This window comes from Lates calcarifer, linkage group LG16_LG22 (assembly GCF_001640805.2).
Source record: "Lates calcarifer isolate ASB-BC8 linkage group LG16_LG22, TLL_Latcal_v3, whole genome shotgun sequence".
In the NCBI taxonomy this organism is placed as follows: Eukaryota; Metazoa; Chordata; class Actinopteri; family Centropomidae; genus Lates; species Lates calcarifer.
In genome coordinates this window covers 20049333-20073694 of record NC_066848.1, presented here as the reverse complement: position 1 = coordinate 20073694, position 24362 = coordinate 20049333, and the positions used below count along the sequence as shown (strand labels likewise).

General features: G+C 41.8%; 1 protein-coding gene across 1 annotated transcript; it reads left to right on the top strand.

The window, feature by feature from the left end:
- Positions 1-2017: 2017 nt before the first annotated feature.
- On the top strand, positions 2018-23324 carry LOC108872882 (TBC1 domain family member 12-like). Its single transcript, XM_051076539.1, is given in 13 exon segments — positions 2018-3776; positions 13118-13253; positions 17532-17665; positions 18130-18212; positions 18675-18792; positions 18912-19018; positions 19607-19690; positions 19889-19983; positions 20414-20485; positions 21312-21655; positions 21944-21980; positions 21982-22203; positions 22348-23324. Coding segments are annotated over 13 exon segments (2979 nt in total). The 5' UTR covers positions 2018-2301; the 3' UTR covers positions 22420-23324.
- Positions 23325-24362: the final 1038 nt, after the last annotated feature.

Sequence of the window (24362 nt, the reverse complement as noted above, 5' to 3'; positions counted from 1 at the left end):
CTACTGTAAACAGAAGTGTAGATATCAGTCAGTGTTGCAGCTGTTGCTCGCTGATAAAATGTCTTTGCAGTCTGCAGGAGAAACTCTGAGAACTGTAGTGCTGCAGGGTCACATGAGGCTTCCTCTTTTTTTTTTATTCAGTCTATGATTTAAAAACACCTGGCAACAACACTCTCTGTCTAAGTTGTTATCTGCACAAATTTCTCACGACTTTGGTGTGAATACGTCAGCAAGTAGCATTACTTATGCTTGTAAGGAAAATGTGTTATGGTTCTGAGTACATCCCTAATAACTAGCAAACATATAGTACACTGTTATGTTCACTTGTAGTATGATTCCCTGTATAGTGGCAGTAGAAAAACGTTTACATGCAGTATACGACTCCAAAGTATACTACTGGATAGATAGATAGATAGATACTTTATTAATCCACACGGGAAATTCACACCATATTTAAAGTGTGTGGTGTACAGTGTGTGTGTATGTATGTATGTAGTGTGTAGGGTGAGGCCTGGGCCTCCTGAAGTCCACCACCATCTCCCTGGTCTTGGTGGTGTTGAGGTGCAGGTGGTTGGAGTCGCACCATGTGACGAAGTCCATCCCCGTCCCAAGCTCAGGTTGAAGATCCTCTGTAGAGGGTTTCCCAGCTCCAGCGCGCAGGCCTTCAGCAGTCGAGGGGATACTCCATCTGGACCTGCTGCTTTGCTGGGGCGAAGCCTCCTCAGCTCTCCACACACCTGAGCTGCTGTGATTGTGGGTGGGGGGAGGGGGATGGGGGCATTCTCCTCTATGCTGGAGTCGACTCGTGGGGGGAGGGAGAGAAGAGGGTGGGTGGGGGTTGCAGTGTTTTGAGGCGAGAATGAGTTGGGGTGGTCAAACCTGTCGAAGAAGTTGTTCATCTGGTTCGCTCTCCCAACATCTCCCTCAATGGTGGCACCCCTCTTAGAGCTGCAGCCGGTGATGATCTTGAGCCCATCCCACACCTCCTTCATGCTGGTTTTCTGCAACTTCTGCTCCAGTTTCCTTCTGTATTGCTCTTTTGCCGCTCTGAGCTGGGCTCTGAGTTCCCTCTGCACGCGCTTTAGCTCCTGCTGATCACCATCTTTAAAGGCCTTCTTCTTCTGATTCAGAAGGCCCTTGATGTCACTTGTGATCCAGAGCTTGTTGTTTGCATAGCAGCATACAGTTTTAACTGGAACAACAATGTCCATACAGAAGTTGATGTAGTCAGTAGTGCAGTCAACAACCTTCTCACTGTGTGATCCCTGCAGTCTGTGGTTCCAAAACAGTCTCTCAGAGCCTGCTCTGCCTCAGGAGACCACTTCCAGAATGAGACCACTTCCTGAATGTTTATATTGTATTTATACTTGGCTTTGTATCAGATTTAAAAACCAAATATTAGGCTCTGACAAATTACTTTGCAGATTAGGTTTTGGTTTAAAAAGCATATATAAGAAGCCTCAAAAGTACAATGTATTGTTATAGATTTAAAATATATTATTTGTACTATTACTAATTACTGGATCCAAAACATTTCCCATTTCACTGATGGGACTATTTTCAGTGTATGTGCAATGCAGGATTCAAGTTTCCACATCACACTTGCATAAGTTGCCTGTTGGACCAGAATTGGCATCCCAACTTTTTCATAATATGTACATATATGTTTGCAGATACATTCCCTAAATTCAGATTTTAGGTAGCACAAAGAAACTTTCCACATTCTTCAGATTAATTTGAATAATGGCCTGCTCGTGTCAAATAAATGCAAAAGTTTTTACTTCTTCAATTAACTTCCTACAAGTAGGGAGTAAAGAATCTTAATACTTGTTCCACCTCTACTTTGTTTATCTTCAGGGGTCAATGGGGTCAGGAATCTCTTCTGCAGTTACACGAGGTGACCAGCAGATGTCACTGTACACCTTTAAGCGAATCAAAACACAGCGAGCCGTGGGTGAACGAGGGGATGACGTCATTGTTGGGGTATTTTCAAGATGGCGCTGGACCGTAGCCGGAGTGCCGCTGCAGCAGCTGAACATTGAGGGATTTAATTAATCTTCTGCCCAGCGGCGACATTAACTTCGCGAGACGGAGAAAATTTTGTTGTTTTCAAGACACCGGCAATGAGCATGTTATACTCGATGAACGTCAGGTAACGCTGAAGGACCCCTGGCTAAAATGGTAGCCCCTTCCTCCAAGAACAACAAAACCTGCTGCTGCGGAGCTCGGCCGATCGGGCTGGGGCATTCGTTGCAGGATTCTACGCCCGGGGCTGAGGCTCGCTCGGCGGACTGAGTGGTCATGGAAAAGGAGAACGGAGAAGGGTCGTTTTCCGTCGATTTGAACGAGAACGAAGAAGGAGGAGACGGAGGAGGGGGAAAAGCGGGTCACAAATCTTTCACTGCTCTCAAAGACCGCAGCATAGCGTTGCTAGTCGGTGTCAGCGGGGGTCAGGAAGCTGGGAAGGGTCATATTTATGTGACCGGTAACGGGAGGAATGTAAACATAGACGCCTCGGTACAGCCGCCCCCACACAAGAGGGAGATAATGTTGGATTTGGTGTCGGCGGAGAAGTACCTCCCCGACCAGTTGACTGACAGGTGTGTGATTTCGGGGGATCGTGGCGACCACAGTGGCCTGAACGGATTTACTGAGTCACTCAGTCAGGAGGAGCCGACGATGGTCGCGCTGGAAGGAGGGGGAGGAGGAGGGCTCGGCCTCGCAGGGACCACAACCGCTTCCTGTCCAGCTGTGCTCGAGGGTCGGGTTTCGGCAGAGACGGGCCGACAGATGAGGCAGCACCCTGCTGGGGAGAGCAGAGGGGGAACCCCAGATGTTATCGCGGGAGACGAGACGACTGGCGATGGCGCAGTCACCGGCTGTATGAGGACCCATCTCCTACTTGATCAGCTGCCATGCACATCGAAGCACCGGCGGAACTGCGCTTACACCGCGGCGTCTCTCTCTTGTTCAGCTGCAACCATGCCCAACGGTGTTGTTGACAGCCCCGAGTACGAAGGTACCGACGCGGATATCGCTTATTATAAACCGACAGGAGTGTTTTCCAGCCCGTTGCTGGGTCAGAGACTCGAACTATGCGACGTGGACTGTGAGGAAGTAAAAGTAGCCAACGGTGGTTTACACATCGTGAACACCGCCAGAGCAACATGTGACAGTCCCGATTCGGACTGTTCCCCCGAAAACAACACTGACATTCAATTCGACTTGGGGGCAAGGCAAGAAAACGGGTCCGGATCCGGTTTTTGTCTGAGGAGCCAAAGCGACTGCAGCGGGAAATCGGTCTCACAGTTCCCCGGGGAGGATGCACCAGATGCGGCTGAGCTCCATCGCTCCCCCGATCCCTCCACCACAATCCCTTCCAAGGACTCCCCCATCACGGGATCAAGTGCCAAACTCCCCTCGCCATGCCCGTCATCCCTCTCCAACCTGAACGGTGACAGCCCGCTCTCAGAACCCAACACTCGGGAGGATGAGGAGTATTTCAGTGACCTCAGTTTACCCGTCAGGCCGCAGAGTTTGAGGACTAACCCTAACATCGCGGTATCCCTCAGCTGTGATGCCACCCCGTTGTCCCCCGACGAGGACGGGGGCTTTTATTTTGGCGACGAGGGCTACGACGAGGACTATCGGAACGTTTTAGAAGTGGGTCGCAGGCAGAGCGCCCCGGACAAACTTCCAGACCTGACCGAGCAGACAGACGGCTCGGACCCCAAGCTGATGCCAAAGAGGTTCGGCATCGCTGATTTCTTCACCAGGTAAAATCAAGTGATCTCTCTCTGAGTCACACACACACTGAAGCGGTGAACGTGTCAACACACAGTCCAGTGATGTGGTAAAAATAAAAATAATGGCTCAAAGCTGTGGCTGCCAGCATACCAAACAACCACCAACTTTAACACAAACATACTCTCTTCTTGTAATTACCTTACAACGACTTGACCACATGTCAAGGAAAAAAGGTGTAATCCTTACTACTTAACTATTTGTAGAGACATAATGCAAAATGCCGAAAGCAAAAAAATAAGTGCCCAAATACTTTCCCCAGGAAAAAAAAACAACAGATACTCACAGCTGAAAGTTAGAAACAGTAGTTTTCACACCTTTGTTCATCACCTACTTTACTGTAGCAGTACTTTATCACTCATGCCTGAAAACCTGCACACACGCACTAAGTCACAAGTCACTTATTTCATCAACATTCAGTTCATCACTCACAAATGCTTGGTGATGAACTGAATGTATTTAGGATCTAGGATTAGATTCATTAAGTATCTTTATCAAAACATTCTGATCAGCAGTAAAAATACACCAGTTATTGGTTTTATAATGTTGTAACATGATGATGATTCTTCAAACATTGACTCACCCACATCCAGAAATGGTCACAGTACACCCCAGGCACAGCAGATTTAGACATGTTTTTTGGCAGATGAAATTGTTTGTATTTGAAGTGTTGAAGTTTGAGTTTTTGCAGTGTGTCTTAGGGCAGCTTGCTGAAAATTGCGGTCAGACCAGAACTGATGGAGAAAAATACTTGGATGCTTTGGAAATGGCATGGCAAAGGTTACAGGCCCAAGCCTCTGAAATTAACTCTGCTAACAGAATAACAACAGCATTCAGCAAGTAGAAACCTGAACATTTTATATCAGATATTACATTTTAAAATATTAGTGTCGTGACTGCCTGTCCCTGCACTCACTGCCACCATGCAGCATCCTTCCTACTCTGCTGCTTGTATTATTAAACCGTAAACAAGCGATCAGTACTGTCTGAAAGACAGGTCAGTCCCACCCTCTGCAAAATTGGCTGGACATTGGAACAGGGTTGCATTTAACGGTTCTTTTCATCACTGATTTATCTGTCAGTTGTTTTCCCAATTAACCAGTTAATCTTTAAAACAACAGAAAACATTGGTAAATGGCCATCATTGTATCCTAGAGCACAAGGTGACATCCTCAAATGTCTTGTTTTGTCCATCCAACTAAGGCTGCAACTGACAGTTATTTCCATTGTGAGCTAATCTGCAAGTTATCTCCAATAATCAATTTACCATTGACATTTCTTGGAGCTCGAGGTGATGTCTTCAGGTGACTTGTTTTGTCCAATCAGCAATCCAAAACCCAAAGCTATTCAGTTTACTGTCATACAACAGCGAAAAACATATAGTTTGAGACATTTGAAAAGCTGGAGCCAGCAGATGTTTGTGATTTTGCTTAACTGGTTTATCAGAACTCTTGCTGAAATGATTAATTGACTAATTGCTGCATCTCAACACAGGTGGACTGTGACCTGACACATTTTTTAAAATTGTCTCTTGAATGCTTTCAGTTGAAGTGAATGAGTGACAGAGCAAATGTTGCAGAAACACGTGCAAGTTGAGGTCAAACTGGGAGAATTTTGTGCAGAGTCTTTTTCTTTGTCCTGCGATATCCCCTCACCTCTAGCTGGTCAACAGTGGCCTGTGATTGGTTGACTTTGTCATTTGGGTCATATATTTCCAGTTTCCAACACGTGTCCTCCCACCTCAACTCATTACCTCCCCCATCTGGTCTGGACGTCATTAAATGAACAGATCTCAAGCTGAAGTGAGGATCTGGCATTTGTTCAGCAACTGGACAGCTTTTGCCGCCATGACAAATCAGTTTTATTTGGACATATTTGTGGTTTAACTCTTTGCTCGTAAGTGGGCTCTTTGTTTGGTCGGTTTTGAGGTCTGCAGATGACAACGAGAGCCTTCAGGAGTAAAATAGGACTTTAGACGTGACACAGTACAGGGTCCGAGGTGACCACAACAGTCCACAACCCAGGTATATTCAGTTTACAATAATATAACAGGGAAAGCAGCAAAGCGCCACATTTGAAAGGCTGCCACTGGAGAATTATTGGTATTTTTGCTTAATTAAAAACTTAAAAGGACTAATTAGTTCTCAAAATTGTTGTTGAATTTCAACTAATTGATTCGTCAAATAATTATTTCAGCACTAGCACAACCTGTGACCTTGTTGTTAATAGATGGTCGAGGTGATGGGAGTGCATCTTTGCTATCCTCACCAAACTGTCTTTTTTGTGATCATAGACAGATGAGACACACAGAGTGTGGGTTTGGCTGGTTTGGAAAGAAGGGAGAGAAACATTAATAAGCTCAGGGAAACCCTAAGCACAAACTGTACAGCTTCCTCTAAATGTTCCAATTTTAAGGCACCAGCATACTTAAAAGAAGGAGAGCCTTCTGGATATAGAAACCCAGCTGGGCACATTGCTGCATGTAAATGTGTACGGTGGCTGTGTTTGTGGCTGATAAATAACTGTCATGACAATGGAGATACACAAAATTTGGTCAGACAAATGATGTTAGTGTAGAAATGGAAATCAAAACACGGAAATGGTGACACTTTCCCCGGCAACCGCTGATTGTCAACCCACTGTAGATGATCAGATGGTGTGTGAAGACACAACTTGATTGAATTTCTATGCCGTCAAAGAACCAGAGTACTGTAAGCATAATTTGGTCAAGGCAGGAAATTTGCATACTGCTTTATTGATTACCCCGAAAAGCTTATTATAAACTGACAGGAGTGTTTTCCAGCTTGTTGCTGGGTCTGAGACTCGGCCTATGCGACGTGGACTGTGAGGAAGTAAAAGTAGCCAATGGTGGTTTACACATCACGAACACCGCAGAGCAACATGTGAGCTAAAAGTAGCAATGGTGGTTACACATCATGAACACCGCCAGAGCAACAAGTTGAGCTTGTGATTCCCTAATGTGAAGCAGTGTCTGCTTATTGGTAAAAACCATAAAAGTATGATTTCTTTTCATCTCCCTTATATGAATTACTTTAGTGACATGAAGATAAGTGTATCCATGATCTCACAAGAATGAAACATCAGAGAATAGTTGTAGATGCAACTGTGTGTGGCACAATATTGATTGTCTTATCTACAACCCTGGTGTTCATCTTTGCTGTCGCAGCAATATTCTCTCTGAGTAAGTCTTTTTCTCAAAAATAGAGAGGGACAGAGAAACTTTGGGTTAATTCCATATTTAATATCAGCTTCTGTTATCTTAGAGGGATTAAAGAGGATGGTAGCAGGGAAACTTGACCACTTGACATATGTCTTTTCATAGAATCTCAGAGCTCCAGTCTGGGGCCTATAGCTGTGTAAGAGCATGCTGCATGTTAATCATGCCCCAGTTAAGTATATGTGCAGTAAGTGATACAGCAGGGCTCAGTGAGCATTGACTCGGTGCAGCCTCTCTCCTCGGGGCTTAGCCCACATTCACTGCTCCCTCTGCTCTTCTGCTTTCTATTTCTGAAGCCGATTCAACCATCAGGCCGATTCATCACACCATTTAACCTCCACACAGCTGCCACGATGCTGCAGAGATGAGACTGTGCACTTGTCAGGTGTGAAAAAATAACATTCTCAGTTCCTGAAAAGTTGGTATTTTAGAGATGTGAGGTTATCATGTGATGTATTTTGGGATGGGTTTGAACAACCACACTAGAAAGTGCTCAGGCAAAAGTATTAAAATTCAATTTTTAACAGAATTTGACATTTTTAAAACATTCTTCTTTGTGTCAAACGCAGCATTTCCAGCATTTGATGCTACGCTGTAAACAGAAAGGAGTCAGCAGTTAAGATTGATTGATTTCTTCTAAACAACATTATTTTATGTATATCCATTCCCCCAAAAACTGACTGTGCTAAAACAAATGAAAAAGTAAATAAAGGGAAAGGAAGTTTTACCTAGCCATAATCATTAACCCATAATGTACATAGTCTGAACAATAATGAGTAAAAAACCCATAATAAAGCCAAAAAAACACTGGATTGAATGAAATGGAACACATAAAAACTGCTGTCAGAGAAACTACATGTTCCTGCACACAGAATTATTTTAATGGTACTAGTTCTACTACTATTTATAACACCTTTTACCTTTCTTATTAGTACATTAGTTCACTCAGCCCTTGTTGTTAGAAAATTCATTCTAGCCACTAAACAAGACTATTACAGAGATCCACCGATGGTGGTATCAGACCTTTGGCTCACAGTGAACAAGAAACAAACTTTTATGTATAGTAGAATATCTCCAGAGCTCAGACTGACACCAGGAAATGCAGACAGCTTTTTCAGAAATCAGAGGTGAGCCGAGCAGGTTGGTTGAGGAGATCAAAGCGGCGGTGGCGGCAGCAGCCTGGAGGCAGACAGGTCGGCTGATAACTGAAGGGCTGTTTGTTCAGACCTTAGAAGCTGCAGGAGGGAGAGTTTAGGCTGCTTTTACAGCCACAGCAGCACTCATCTCTGCTACATCCAGACCCAAAAACACAACACTGAAAAACAAACACCAGGACAAAAAGCCCATGAATAAAGACAGTTCACACTTTATACATTTGTCTGTGGCTTTAACAAAGACATTTAAAACCCTTTTTCCTGTGATGGTGATTGGAATGTCCAGATCACACATTTTCAAGATATATTTATGCCATAATACCATACTGGATCCAGACCTGATTCTTTTCAGTGATTTGAATAGGTCTGGTGTTGTGCTCCTTGACAGATGTAGAGGTTTGGAGTCAAGAATGGGGAAGTCGTTGTCATTTGCACAGGTTGTTGGAAGTCATCTGGGAGGAAAAGTGACATGACAGATGCTAACTGCTCCTAGCAGCAGCTTTTGTGATGACTGAAAATGATTAAGAAGAGATGGATGTGTTGGTCACTACTGATTAGCAAGATAACCTCTGCCCCTTCTCAAACAGACGGCATGAACAGGATATCTGACAGTGCATACTTAGCCAAAGGTAGGCCTATATTATGTTCTGTAATAAAAAGCTAAGTGAATGAAGCTGCACCCTGACAACATTCCTGTACAAGGTCAAATGAGGTAGATTTTTTTCCCTGAAAATATTTAAGAATTCAGTAGAGACACCAGTGCAGTTCTGAGCCAGGGGGGGTAGATTTTTTTCTGTTAATGAAGGAGTAGAATCTTGTCTGACTGGCAGGTGTAGGAAAATTTCTGTTTGTTAAATCTCTGTCTGTGTCAGTCCTGGTTCTGGTTTGGACACAGGCCTCAGCAGCTGGCTTGAATGTCACGGCGTCTCAGAGGAAATCCAGACAGACAGAGAGGAACGCTGAGGAGAAAACAGTCCTGCTGGAAAACCTCCACGCTGGCTGTTTAGTTCACGGCGCCGAGGGCAGGACAGGGAGGGGAGGCTCAGTAGCAGCAAAGATCAAATCCACACAGAACAAATACAAGCAGGAATGCTTCTTTATTTAAACTAACAACTCTCAGCCTAAAGCAAGTTTACAAAACCCAACTTGTAGGTTTTCAATGCCAGCATCTTACTCTTTTCAGTTAACGACTGTCAGTTTATCCACCTGTACAATCATGGAAATTAGACTGCTCCCCTCTTAAGCCAACTCTCATCATATTTCTAAATAACCAAACCAAATTTAAACTGCCAATGATATCATAGTAAACAGATTAACTGTCACCAGAACAGTTCACCCCAAAAATACAATTGAAGTTGTTTTTGGTTATCTTAGAGAAAGATTTATCTGTTTCCATGGGGAAATTAGGTGTTACAGCAGCACAAGTACAGGCCACTACCCATAAATCTAATTTAAATTAAATCTCTGTATATCTAGAAAGCTTTAGTACAACTGCTGAAGCTATTAGTTGTCACTTGATAGGTTTGGTTTGAGGTCAAAGAGCCAAAACATTATGCTTGTTTACATAATGCAGAAACCTGCTCTGCTTTGGCCCCGTAATTCTTCATGTTCACATCCATTAGCTTCTACAGACTTCATGTGGGGGAATCAAATTAGCACTGATCACCTCCATGTTTCATTATTTACACACACGCACACACACACACACACACACACCTCATTGCACTCGGGAATTAGGTTTAATCCTATCAAACATACCCTCCCAAACCCAAACACACACATGTGCATTTATGGCTTAGTTCGTGCTCTGCTAAACAAAACAAGAGCCACAATGTAATGCCTTTCAAATTTGCAGCTACAGGTGTGCTGCTCAGGTGGCTGACACTGTTGGGAGAACAAGGCTGCTTCTGATCTGAGAACAGCTTGATGTAACCGACACAAAGTGAAGCATTGTGTTTTATTTTTCTCATGCTGGAGGATGAATGGTGACAACCTAACCTGTTGCATCCAACCTGAAAACACTTCTAGCAGCCCCGTCTTCTTTCCAAAAGGCAGATATGTGTATTTAGTATATTTGAGCATTTCAGTTGCATATATCCACTTTTGTTTGGAGCGATCAGTGCTTTGTAGAAGCTGAAGCTTAGGAGCTGATGATGTATGAGTTTCAGTTTTTGATCCTCTGTGTTTCTCAGGTTTTTGGCTGTGATCTTCACACTAACCGCAATTACATGAAAAAATCTCAGACAAACCACAATTACACCAAAAAGTCCAATGTAATGTAGAGTATGAGTAATCTGAGTTAAAGAGCAGCACCCTCAAGACCAGACCAAACTGACGTAAAGTTTAGGAAATAACTTCTTCTTTTCTATTTTTGGTGTGTTGTTTCACTTGTTGCACTGAAACTACAAGTGAGAAAGCAGACGGTTGTGTAGAATTTTTCACCCTATGTCTGTCGCAGTGCTTTCGGTCTGCGGTCAATTTTAGAACTTAAACCAGTACAACTTGTCTCTGTATTACTCTCTTGTTATGGCAGTCCCATTATTATTTAAAGACAGGTATAACTGGTGAAGTTTGTCATGGTGGATGGTGGCACCTGTGAGGTCCTGTTTTGAGAGCTATATTTCTGAAAATGAATGAAAACAGTGAAAATGCAGTTTGTTTTGGCTCAAAAACAGTCCTAAACACATTCACTTCACTAAGAAAACAGCAACTCTTCACATTTGATAAACCACAACCTGTGCACTTTTGGAATTTAGGCTTAAAAATTAATGAATTGATTAATTAATTATCAAAACAGTAATCATTAACTGACCAACTGACTAATCATCCAGTTGTTTCAGCTCTAATCCACACCACTGCACTATAAACAATATGTCATTGATTAACCGATCACAGAAAGCTTCATTTTTGAGCTTTGAAAATAATAGTTTGACAAAAACTTTCTTAAGTCGTGGTCCCCTTATTGCTGCAGTGATTTGTCAGTTAATCGATCAATCAGTCGATCAACAGAAAAAAGATTTTCCCCAACACTTATTGTGATATCTAGATGTCTTGGTAAGCGAGTGTTAGAGCTACAATGATAAGTCGGTCCACAGAAAATTAATTGGCAACTGTTTTAGTAATTTTTCAAGCACATCTTTTGCTTGTTGTTCAAATAAAACAAACAATTTGAATACGTAACTGTCAGCTTTCACTATTTCACTATTTTCAATAATGTCTGCTAGTAATAGGTAGTAAAAATGATCATTAGTTGCAGCTGTATTTCTGTCATTGGATTCTCTCTGTCTCTCTCTCTCACACACACACATACACACACAAACCACTTCAGAGTGAAGAAACTTGAGCCTGCAGAGAGCCGAGGAATAACATTTGCTTGGCTGTCTACTTGGCCCCCAGTGTTCCACTTCCTTTTCGTAATTCCTGCAGTTCCTCTCCCCCCTTCCCTCTTTCTCTTCCCACCAGCTGACCAGCAGACTCTTCCAATGAAACAAATGTAAAACTGTCGATCTGGCAGCTTTTTTTCTCTAGCTTCGCTTCAAAAACTGCTGCAGCTGCACGATTGTGGTTAGAATGATGATTAGGATTAATTTACCACATAACGTCTTCAGTGTTTGTAACTGAATTTCTTCCTACATTTGTTTGAGGAACTGAGTTTTTTTTTTTTTTACACTTGACATCAACACCTTTAGAGATACAGGGGTCTCTGGAACATAGTTGTATCATGAACTAGAACAATTGTTATATGTCACAGTTTCATTTTATTTAAGTTCATGAAATAAAGTGATACAGAAATTTGCATAACATTGGGCAGATAATTTAGTCTAGAAATAATCATTTGTTAATGTAAGCCTTGTTTTTGACCTTTGAAACAGTATCAAAGACAAAAAGCTTAGCTCCAGGACCATTTACCAGTTTTTACTGTAGCTTTCAACACAGATCATAGTCTCTGCAGTCGACAGAGTTTGCCTGGTTGTCAGGGACATAGCTCAGTTGTCAAAAGTTAAGTTGACCTAAACTTAAAGTATGCCAATTGAACACTGTGTAAAGTTAGCTGATAACACCATTCTCTGGTTTCGTTTGATTTTCTCCTTCTCTTTGTCTTGTTTTTGGCTCTGACATTTTAGAAAATTAATAATTGAGAAAATAATCATCATTTTAATTGATAATGAAAGTAATCATTTATTGCAATGCATCCATTTATTTTCCTAGGACATGGCTTGCAAACTATGGGACCCAGGGAATAAATGTCACCAAACCTGATCAATGTCCACAGAGATATGCCTCATTTTTGATTTTTCATTTAGATTTTAAATAATCAGTTGATGATGTAAAGATTCAGTGCTAATAATTTTCTGTTACCTAGAAATATCCAGTTAATATCACACATAAATAATATATGTCAGCCAGTCTCTCTGTCAACAATAAAAGCCTACAAACAATGTAGAGCAACATTTTGTCCTAGCTACTGTATGTTAACCAGAGGTGGAAAAGTACAGCCAGGTTAGGCTGAACAGATGTCAGGCTTGGCGTTTCAGTCCTGCTTGCAGCATGTGGAAAGTTTCCTGCATGAAAGTTTTCCGTTTGGATTTTTGCCTTTATGTTTCGATTTGTGGCGAATTTCCTACAGCGATGATATGATCAACACCAAAATTTATTTGGACTAAAAAGAAGAGTGTGCTGCATCTTATTTTGGATAGGATAATGCTTTTACATGTTTTGTAATTAGGCAGTTGGGTTTTTCATAAACATTTTGTCCAGTAATCTGAAGAGAAAATAAATAAATAAATGCATTTCTATAACTTAAAGAAAGATGTTTTGCTTCTCTGATTTTGCTTCTCTGTTTACACCAGATTTAATATTAAAGTATTAGCAGATAATCAGAAATACTAATCCTGAGCATTTCTCTCTGCCTCTTTTACAGGAGCCTATTTTCTAGGAAATCCAAAGAGCCCAAGGCGTCGTCCCATAATACATCAGGGTGGCGACTGTTTGGCAAGACAGCAGTCAGAGAGGTTGATCCAACTAAAGACCCAGCCTCCACATTGTCTACACAGCAGGTAGGCTCTTTAAACACACATATTCACATCATCACCATCATCTTTTCCAGGGTGGTAAAATTTGTAGTCTTTAAGTTACCGCTGGTGAAGTTGTGGCTTGGAGTTGTGAAGTTGGAGAATTTTTTTCTGGTTTATTTTCTGCATTGACAGTTGGAGCACATGAGACTCTCCTGGTTGAATCATCAGTGCAAAAGCTTAACTGTGTTAATAAAAATAAATGTTTCTCTGATCAGAAAAGGTAGAAGCCTGTGGACATAAAAACAGAGCATACAAACTACTGTCGTAAGCATTCAGTCATATAACAGTTTGAATTAAATCACAGAAAGATTTTGGATATGCTGCAGCTCTGATTCACACCTCTGACTAGCTTCTCCTCCATTTTAATGGTGGCTGAGGCACATGGGTATTTAGCAATATAGTAACCACATCAAACTGATGGGAAAATGAATGTCACATCAGTAAAGTTGAAAATATACAAACCGATGGCCATGTTTTAACCCTGTGGTGTTGTTAAATTATCCAGCACACTTTCCATGTTTTGTAGGGGTCATGAAAAGAAAACTCCACCCTGTGAGACCTTGCTATTGATTCTACATGACATTGTGCTGTAGATGTCGAACCAAGCATTGGCTGCAAAATCAGGGAGGATGATTCTTTTCAGTCAGGTTTCAAAGCAACCAGGTTATTGCAGTGCAGTGGTCTCTATTAACCTGATTTCTCTCAGCATGGTTTCTTGAGCGCTGTACATGTAACCACAGTGAATTAATAAGTACCGCACTGAAAAACGCTGAATATCAATCTATCAGGAAAAATTTTCTGACTCAAATATTCATCAGTGTAAACAATTAAGAAGCAGAATAAATCATATCAAAGAACGTGCTGAGTATGCATGGTATTTCTGTTTGAGTAGGGTTGAGTATGAAGTCCAGATGCAGCATTGTTTTTCTGTGCGAACTTGTTGCTGTTTAGTCAACCATAAAAGTTAAAGCCTACAGTCTTAGTGAAGTGCAGTGTGTCATCTACCCTGTAAGATGTTTGACTGGTTGACCTGATGAGTTGTGTTTGCTAGCCTGGCGCTCCAGAGGCTCCCAAGGGTAATGCTGTTAGCCAGCGTCTGTTTACATACAACATGGTGGCTGGAATGAGACTGTAAAATGGATTTACTCTGTGTGTATGTGAGTGTACGTGGTTGCTAGGCAACTTCCACTCACTGCATGCAGCTGAGGAGGCAGATGATTACACACACACACACACACACACACACACACACTCACATGTGCACACAATTCACCCCTCTATGCCCCACTTGCTGCGTTGTGTAAGGCCCTGCCAGCAATGAGACACACACAGCTGTTCCTCTCCTGCCATCTAGAGCAGGTGGTAGCCTGCACACACACACACACACACACACACACACACACACACACACACACACACACACACACTGCAGCAACAGCAGTGGCTTCCTTCTTTTTGGTTGAATTTAATTAGATGAGGTTTGATTTTCACATCAGTCAAACAGTGCAAACTGTCAGGCAGCAGCTGTGTCACACACCCAACAATCATTTGTTTAATCATCCTTCTGCCAGAGGCCTTGGCACGATCCCTTCTTGCTAATGTACTCTTGAGCAAGACGCCAAATCTCTAGTATTCTTATTCCAGCCACAGGGTTGCTGGTAAAGGACCTCTGATCCTCCTGTGTAGTGTGAAGGCAGAGGACACAGACTGAGAGTTGACATTGCTAACAACTAGCCGTCTTACAGCTGTTGGCCTCCGCGCTCGCTCTGCTCACATGATGGCAGCCGGAGTCAGATGATTCATCAGGAAAAGAGCCGGCCAGATGTGGCTTGGCTTCAGTTGGTTGACACGTCAGACACAAAACTGTGGAGGAGAAGGAGAAGGAGGAGGAGGAGGAGGAGGAGGAGGGCTGACTCCACTCAAGCTACTTCCTTTGAATTCAGTTTGTGCAGCAGTGCAGCAGTTAGCTCGTTTGCCCAGAGGAACAACAGGGGGTTACTGCCCAAATGATGATCCTAACTGTGACTTTGATCATGTGCAGTAATCCTCATCGTCAGTTACCATGATTTGAGAATGATTATTTCTGCAGTTTGCACATTTCACATCTTAATGTGACTCCTCTGCTAACATCAAGTAGATCCTACCATAAAAATTAAACACTCAAAAGCCCAAAGTATGTGAACACCCGGCAACATACTTTTGTGTCAGTGAGCTGGAGTAGGAGTCATTACACCTGTGGTAAACCTATCCAAACCCACCATGCATGAATTAATTTTTGAAAGAGACAGTTGATCCCAATCCAAAATGTGGCTGATTCAAACAGACAGCAATAAAGAGATCCATTCAGCTATTAGACAAATTGAGGCACAATCCAGAGACCTGCTCAACATAATAGGACCCTGAGAGGATCCATGAAGACCTTTAGAATGCAGATGTTTTTTTGGTCTAGCCCACACAGATCCAGTGAAGGGAAATGTTATTTCTACAGCATACAGTAATATTCTAGACAATAGTGTGTTTCGAACTTGGTGGCAACAGTTTGGGGAAGGTCTCTTCCTGTTCCTGTTTGCGCACAAACCAGCTTCATGGCGTTGAGCATAATGTACATAGAGCTCTGACCTGAACTCCATCCAGCACTTTTGGGATGAACTGGAAGACCCACTGTAATGCTGGGATCAGACTACACAAATTCAGCCCAGTTGTCACACAGCGATGTTGTGGCTAACAAAATTTCAGCATCTGGCTAGAATATAAATGTCTGAAACAATGAATGGTCCCTGTGGTGTGATGTAATCTGGATTAAAATGTGGTACAGTATCTTGTCAGTTTAAGTCTAAACTCATTAGTCTCATGCAGGCTGCTGTGATGATTATAGGGAGGAAGGAATGTATTTCTCTTATGACTGGTCTGTTTTGGTCTGGTCTTTGGTTTTTATCGTTGAATGAACTTTGGCTTTTTAAAGTTGAACTTGTCTTCAATGGTTGTAAATGACACAGAGCAGCCTTCATGGTGCAGTTTACTTGGAAATCACTGGACTAGTCACACGATTTACTACATATGACTTTCACTTCATAGTGAAACTGATGTCAGAGCAGCACAAGTTAAATTTTCTACCTTTCATGTCAGAGAGGGAACTCTGTCTCCCTCTGCTGGTGATGCTCAGAAATCAGTTTATAAAAGGCTTGTTGTCCTGTTGACCCACAGCTGTCCTGTTCCTGTGAATGAACTGCTTATTGTGCCTGCTACACACACACACACACACACACACACTACATTGCTTCGACCGTTAGACCTCACAGTACACCCTCACACACAGACACAAACATTGACATTCATGAGGCAGCCTTGAAAAGCTACATGAAAATACACACACACTCGAAAACAAACAAAGTTCACAGCATGTACATGTCTGTCCGCTTTGATGGTGCATGTGCAAGTGTGAGTGCATACATACACATGCATACACAGTCACACACAGATGGAGATTTATGCAGACTCAGTGATTCTTTCTGCAGAGTCTTCCCTCTGTGCTGAAGCTGATAAACAATTGTTCTGTTTGTTTCTGCGTGTATAAGTACAGCTGTAGGCAGGCTGTGGTTTGATAGAACATCTCTATTGTCATATTTACATAACATTAACACTTAATGACAAAGATAAATCTGTGTAAACATATTTTATAGCTAAACTTTATCAACAAAGATAACATTTAAGTTATTTTAACGGCACTTGACAAAATCTTATCACAAGGTCCATTCAGTAGCTGTTGGTGTTTTGATCATATCACGCAGTCTTGCTCTGCAGATGGGGTTTTCCCAGATGTCATGGAATTGTAGATGTTTAAATTTCCATTTGTCTGAGCACTTTGAGGAGTTCTTGTAAAAGTGGAGACTGAAAGTTCATTCTTGATCTGTGGCAAAACAATCTCACCACAAGGTCTATTAAGTAGCTGTTCTGGTAGAGAATGGAAATTTGGAAATTTGAACATCTACAATTCCATGACAACTGGGCAAACGCCATCTTCAGAGGAGGATCATGTGACATAAAATGGGCCTCTTGGTAAGTTGTTTTTACCAACTACATAAAACTTGAATTATGAAAAATGTAAGTCTAATAAACATGTGAAAACTGACAACACAGCTTTTATTGCTGCAGTTGACTGCTTTCACTCTGGCAGGGATATATCTGTGTTGGCCAGTAACTAACACTGGTCAGACTCCACATATCTTTTCAGCTGACTGTACAGCCTCTCTCTTTGTTTAGGGTCCACAGGAGGAACAGGTGAAGGACTCAGGTGTGTCCACATGTCCTCAGCGCCCCCTGGGTGCAGGGAGGAGGAAGAACCTGGAGTTCGAACCTCTTTCCACCACAGCTCTCATCCTGGAGGACCGGCCGGCGTGAGTACCACTCAGACACACATGTAGACCCAAAATGTCATCTTTCATTGGTCCAGGCTGAGGAAAATGTGACTTATGGTGGTTTCATTTTCATTTTAGATTTTATACTTTGATTTAATTATACATACTCACTGCTGCAGGAATGTGAACTGAAACTGATGGAAACTAATAACAACAAATAGTGTACTAAGCTGTACTGAGTCCTTCCTATACACTGAGCAATGGTAGTAATATACAGCCGTTCTGTTTGCAACAAATTGAAAGTATTACAGATTTTAGTTTAAGAGTCGTGATCTTCGAACAGGTTCTCAGTAGTCGCTTAGCAACAGTGAGCATCTGGTGAGAGATGCAGGATGAAGATGCAGACTCGCAGAGAGACAGAGTTGCTGTGGCTGAACACCTGACAGGAGGAAAAAACGCAAACTGTCCAACTGGCTGATTTCTCTCTTCTGTCTCTCCTTCAGGAACCTACCTGCCAAATCTGAGGAGGAAACTCAGAGACACAAACAGGAGTATGAGGAGATGGTGGCTGGAGCCAAGAGGAGAGGTAAACATGTGCACACATGCTTTAGTCCTTTGATACTTGTGAGGACCCTCACTGTCATAATGTATTCCCTAGCCATCAGAACTAAATGCTTGACCTAAACTAATTGTAACCTTAACCTTAAAATCCATGTCTTAACCTAAAGAAATGTCATCACTGCAAAGGTTTCAAACTGAAATTGGTCCTCACAAAGACAGTAATACAAGCCCACACACAGAGAGTACACACACAGAGCTAATTGTAACCAGTGTCTAAAATTATCTCATCCAATCACTTGCCAAAAAACAGCAAAGATTTTCTTGGCAAGGACAATTTCTACTGGTGGAAACACTTTTCACATTATGTTACTGAGCTGTTGTTCTGCTTTGATTTGATTGGCCCAGGCTCAGACAGATATTCAGTGGCCAGTGGGGACAAAGTTAGTCAGTGTCAACAGTGTCAATCTGTATCTCCCTCTTTCCCCAGAGTTGAAAGAAGCACAGAAGAAGAAGCGTCAGATGAAGGAGAGACACAGACAGGAGGACAGCATCTCCAATGCCATGGTCATCTGGAACAACGAGATCCTGCCACACTGGGACACCATGTACGTCTCCACAGCTGTGTGTGTGTGTGTGTGTGTCGTATACACAGTGTAGGTGTGAGCTTGTTTGCGCAGTATGTTTATTTAGTTCATTGTGTGTGTGTGTGTGCTTGTGTGTGTAGGAAGGGAACAAGGCGGGTCAGGGAGCTGTGGTGGCAGGGACTTCCTCCCAGTGTCAGAGGAAGAGTGTGGAGCCTCGCCATCGGCAACGAGCTCAACATCACACCAGGTACAAACTGTTGCACGCTCATTTTGTGTACCCCCTATCCAAAAACTATTAAAACACATCAGTGAGACACTATTTCACAGAGTCACATGTCCCTTCATTAACATGAACAAACACGTTGTAGTTTATTTCGACTCAATCCCATAGACACACACACACACCATCCTGCTGCTGCAAATATTCACTAAAGCATCAAATATGGTTTAATCCACAGCTGAAAATAGCCCCCAACAAATGCACAGTTTCCTCCTGTTTGTTTCATAAGAGAAAGTGTTGAGAGAAGACTCTGCACTTGGTTTTGTTCACAAGAGGAAATAAAAACCTTATACCTTACCAAAAAAACCTTTGTTCACCAGCTGCATGGGAAAAGTGTTTTAATGTGTGTGTGTGTGTGTCTGTGCTTTTTGACAGCCAGGCAGAATTACTGGCATTTCTGATCTTTTCTGTGGCAAAGTTAAAACCTTTTCTTATGGTTGTTTTTCCATGTCCCACTGCAGAATAGACAGAGAGCCAATCTGAATGACTCACTTGTGCTTTTTTTTTCTGAGTTAACTGTATTGTAACCACAATGTGTTTTCTCTCTTTGTGCAGAGCTGTATGAGATCTTCCTGTCCAGAGCCAAAGAGAAGTGGAGGAGTTACAGTGAAACCAGTTCAGTCAACGACAGTGAGAGTGGTACGGTGCAGCACCAACCTGAACTCTGAACTCTTTGTTATATTAATCACTTTTAGGCATGAATAGTCAGATCTGAATCAAACCTTTACTGTCTAACAGTCAGCTGAAAATCAGCCGTGAAATGTAATTTGAAAACGTAAAACAGCTATCATAACTGAAATAACATGTTGAAACTTTTCCTGTGTGCTGTTCTCTTAGATGGAGGAGCGTCTCTGGCTGACAGAGAGTCCAGTCTGGACCTCATCAAACTGGACATTTCCAGAACCTTCCCCTCTCTCTTCATCTTCCAGAAGGTAACAGATGTGTAACAGACACTGTGTTTCAGCTGTCTGCATGAAGACGTGTGTGCACTCTTGTATCTCTATTACTGAGAGGACATTTTGACTGGTTGTCAGTTCCTCAAACGCTGCTGCTTGAGGTTTAAGACTTGATGGTGAAATTTAGAATTAGGTTTAGGGTTAAGAGTAGGGTAAGGGCTCGAGGTTCGATGTGTAGTTATGTAGTTATCAGGGTTACAGGCTAAGAAATGCAAGTCTGTAGTAGACTCAGTTTTTGAAGATAATCTTTCCTGATCCCTTTCTATCTTTTTCATGTTTAGTCATGTTTTAATCCACATTGCCCACACCTTTGCTCTTTTTATGTTTTTTCTATGAATCTGTGCTCTATTGATAGCTGTCTCCTCCTCTCTTGCTTTTTCTAACACTTCCTCTTTTCTCTCTGCAGGGTGGTCCTTACCATGACCTTCTCCACAGTGTCCTGGGGGCTTACACCTGTTACAGACCTGACATTGGCTATGTAAGTTTGTTTTTGTTTCACAAAGTGGTTATAGTTGATATTAGATTTTGTATTTGTATTGTATTTTGTATCCTGTATTAGATTTTATCCAGCTAGAAGTGTTGTTTCTTCAAATTATGACATTTTATGCAGGGCTGGTTATTGATACAAAACCTGCATTTTGGTGCTGAACCTTAAAGGATACTATTTTGAAATTCTTACACTGGAAAAAAAATGTTTTGAAACCATTTCAACCTTTAACAAATTAAGCCAAAATGATTAATTGTTAAATGTTGTCTAAACACAAGCAGCCATACAAGAACTGTGTTTAAATAAAACTGTCTAAAAACTGGGAAAATGGAGATTTAAATCAGCAACTGTCATTAAATAATAAGTAAATGAGATTATGAATTTGACCAGAAATTTGATGCTGATTTTCAAAAAGAGTATTGTGGGTCAATGCCTAAAGTAGATTTAATTCAGCATCCTGCTGAAATGGTAACCGTAGATCTCTCCACTTGGGCTGTAATTTTTGTTAGTTCCTCAGAAAAATGACTTCACTTCACTTACTTGAAAAGATGTAATACATGTTCAGTTCATGTGTGCTTTGTAATCTTCAAAAATGAGAATTACATGCCATGAGGAATATACAATATTTGGGTTTTAAGTTTAGGTGCGAGTATATCAATATTTGCAGCATTATAACAGAATTCAATTTGCAAAACTTAAAGACTGTCCTGGTAATCATGTCAGTATTTTAAAACTAAGATCATCCTTGTGACAAAAATGCACACACAGAACCAATCTTTTAACACTTAATCTGACATCTGTGTTGGTGCTTTTTCAGGTCCAGGGCATGTCTTTCATTGCTGCTGTGCTGATCCTCAACCTGGAAGAGGCCGAAGCCTTCATCACCTTCGCCAACCTGCTCAATAAACCCTGTCAGATGGCCTTCTTCAGAGTTGACCATCGAACTGGTAAGTATACCTCATGCTGCTCTGTTTATTCTGGAAGCAGTCAGGCGTCATATTTTCCTTTCCTGCTCTTTCATTTTCTCTTTCGTCTTTTCTCTCTGTGTCAGATGTTGAAGTACTTTGCAGCCTTTGAGGTTTTCTTTGAGGAGAATCTGCCTCGTCTCTTCAACCACTTCCAGACCAACAACCTAACCCCTGACCTCTATCTGATTGACTGGTGAGTTATCAACGACGCCACTGTCTTTCCAGTACACTGTTGATGTTATAACATTAAATATTAGTATTAAAACAGTTAAAGTACCAAAAACATGAGTACTCATTATGCATAGTGGTCCTGTTTCATAACATTGTATCACTTCAGTGTTGCAGTTGGTAAACACAGGGCTAATTTGAATTACTTTATATACTTCTGGGAAGCCTGTAGATTTTCCCCAGGGGATCAATAAAGCTTAATTGAATTTATAATAATGACATTCTAATTGTACGTTTTTGCCCATCTGTCCAGGATCTTCACTCTGTACAGTAAGTCCCTCCCTCTGGACTGTGGCGTGTCGGGTGTGGGACGTATTCTGTCGGGACGGGGAGGAGAGTTTGTTTCGTACTGGCCTGGGTATCTTGCGTCTGTACGAGGACGTCCTGCTGCAGATGGACTTCATCCACATCGCTCAGTTCCTCACCCGCCTGCCGGAGGACCTGCAGTCACACACACTCTTCACCGCCATGGCTAACACACACATGATCAGCAGAAACCGCCGCTGGGCTCAGGTCAGTGTCACACACGGCGTTCAGAGCAGAAGTAGTCCACGTGCTTCTGGCTTGTCTGATAATCTGAATCATTTAAGACCTAAAAAATAGATTGAAAATATTGTATGATATCATTTTAAAGACTCATTTTCTGTTTTCTTTCAGGTGTTTTCTGCATTGATGAAGGATGGAAATAAAGAGACCGACAAAAACACCAGCCCAGCTTTCAGAAGTTAACACTAGCTAACATCAACGCTAATGTCATCTTTCAAACTAATGTCAAACGCTAGCTGTGAAGATTGAAACTCACGCTAGCCGGCCATGAACTTGAATGCTAGCTTGCCTCGTCAGCACTGAAGCTAACATCGGTGGCTAACTGTGAAGCTTGAAGCTACGTAGCCTGAAGCTAAACTCTCACTCCAGTGGCTACGGAGCTTGAAGCGAACACGAGCCAGACGTGAAGGTGGAGGCTGATGTCAGAGGCCAGACAACAGAGGCCTCAGACAACACGAGCAGAGCTGAGAGGAGCTGTTAGTCTGCGCATCCGGGCCAGTGAAGGAAGAAACTCCAGTGCTGCCTGAAATCTGCGTTGGGACCGCAACAGGAATGGGAAACCAAAGTGGTTGGTCAGTTCTAAACTTCTACAGCCTTTGTCAGTATTTCACCTGACAGATGATGTTATGGAGAAGCGACTGGCTGTTTTAGCTACAGTGTCACTATCTTACCAGCCTACTAAAGGTGGAACATTAAAACTGACCTTCATATTATGTGTTACTTCCCCTGCCGGCTGGGAGGGAAAAGTCACCAAACAGCCCGACTCAGTCCTGGCCAGTGTTTGGCTTGTGGTAATTCTGTCTCCACGTTGGGCCATAAACACCACTAACACAGAGTATTACGCCCTGTGTAATTCTCAAAGACTCAAATTCAAATTTTCCGGTGCTAATAATTTTCTAAAGGCTTCAAAAATACTCCTCTGTGGTTTAATTATCAATGTTGGTCTTTGTGGTTTTGATTTCACACTATTATTAATTTGCTGCATTTTCAGCTTGAACCAGTCTGGATCTAAAAACAATGGGAATCTGCACTAGCATGGCTGATGCTAATATATTGGTTACTACTACTATAGCCTACTACTTTAACCTTGTAGCTTTTTATTCATCTGTTGCAAACAAAACAAAACAAAACCTAACAAAAAAACCTGAACATGTGAAGTTTGGGTGAGACTGAATCTTAAAGACAAACACTTTGGACATTTTGTACAATATAGTCTTTCTAATCATTAGCAAGGAATCAAATAATATGTCTCATCAGTGATGCTAATCAAGTACAAGCAAAATATGACTAAATATTTTGTGATTTTTATGTTTTTACAGGAAATTAATTATTCCATTGGGCTCAAGAAGTCTTTTCTACATGTGTTTAAGAATTTGAAATGTTATACAGAATTTAAAAATCAAACTGTTAAGGGAGGTACAAGGGCAGATTACTAGTAGATATAAAAATTCACATGCGTTCAATGTGTATTTTATTCAATGCAGGATGAAACGTTGAGGTCAAAATTATCCATTCAATTTTTGTGGAACCACTTTTAGCCACTGCGAGCCAACAGTAAATGAAGACGTGTTTGTTCTTTCAGTGTGGGGCCATCTCAGTTTCCAGTCAGTGTTGCAAGGATCCAGATTTACTCTCAGAGCACTTTATATCTGCAGCACTGAAGCTACATCGTGAACACTGGCCTTCAGAGGTGCAAAATACTCTTGTAAAACTGCACAAAGCAAGTTCATTAACGGGGCATTAAGTGACTCATTGTTTCCCCTGTCGTGGTTGTTAGAGGGGATTAAACTAGAGTACCAAGATTGCTAATTAGAGCAGATTAGATAGAAACTTTTAGGCAAAACATTATGCAAATACTAGAGCAACAATACTGGCTTTTAGCTTTTACTAGTTTTGGCTTGAGAATGAGGCTTCTTAGTCTTTGTAGCAGAACTTATCTCGCTTGGTGCATCGTTCGTGAAAATGCAAGTTAAAAACTTCAGTATTTTTTAGGTAATTTCCCCCGGAGTGCTTATATACTTGACTTTAATAGCACGTATGTGTTGATACCAGAATATCTTCCTCCAGAACTTCAGATTTTGTATAAACTTAACTGAACATGACAACACTTCAGGAGGTTACTAAAT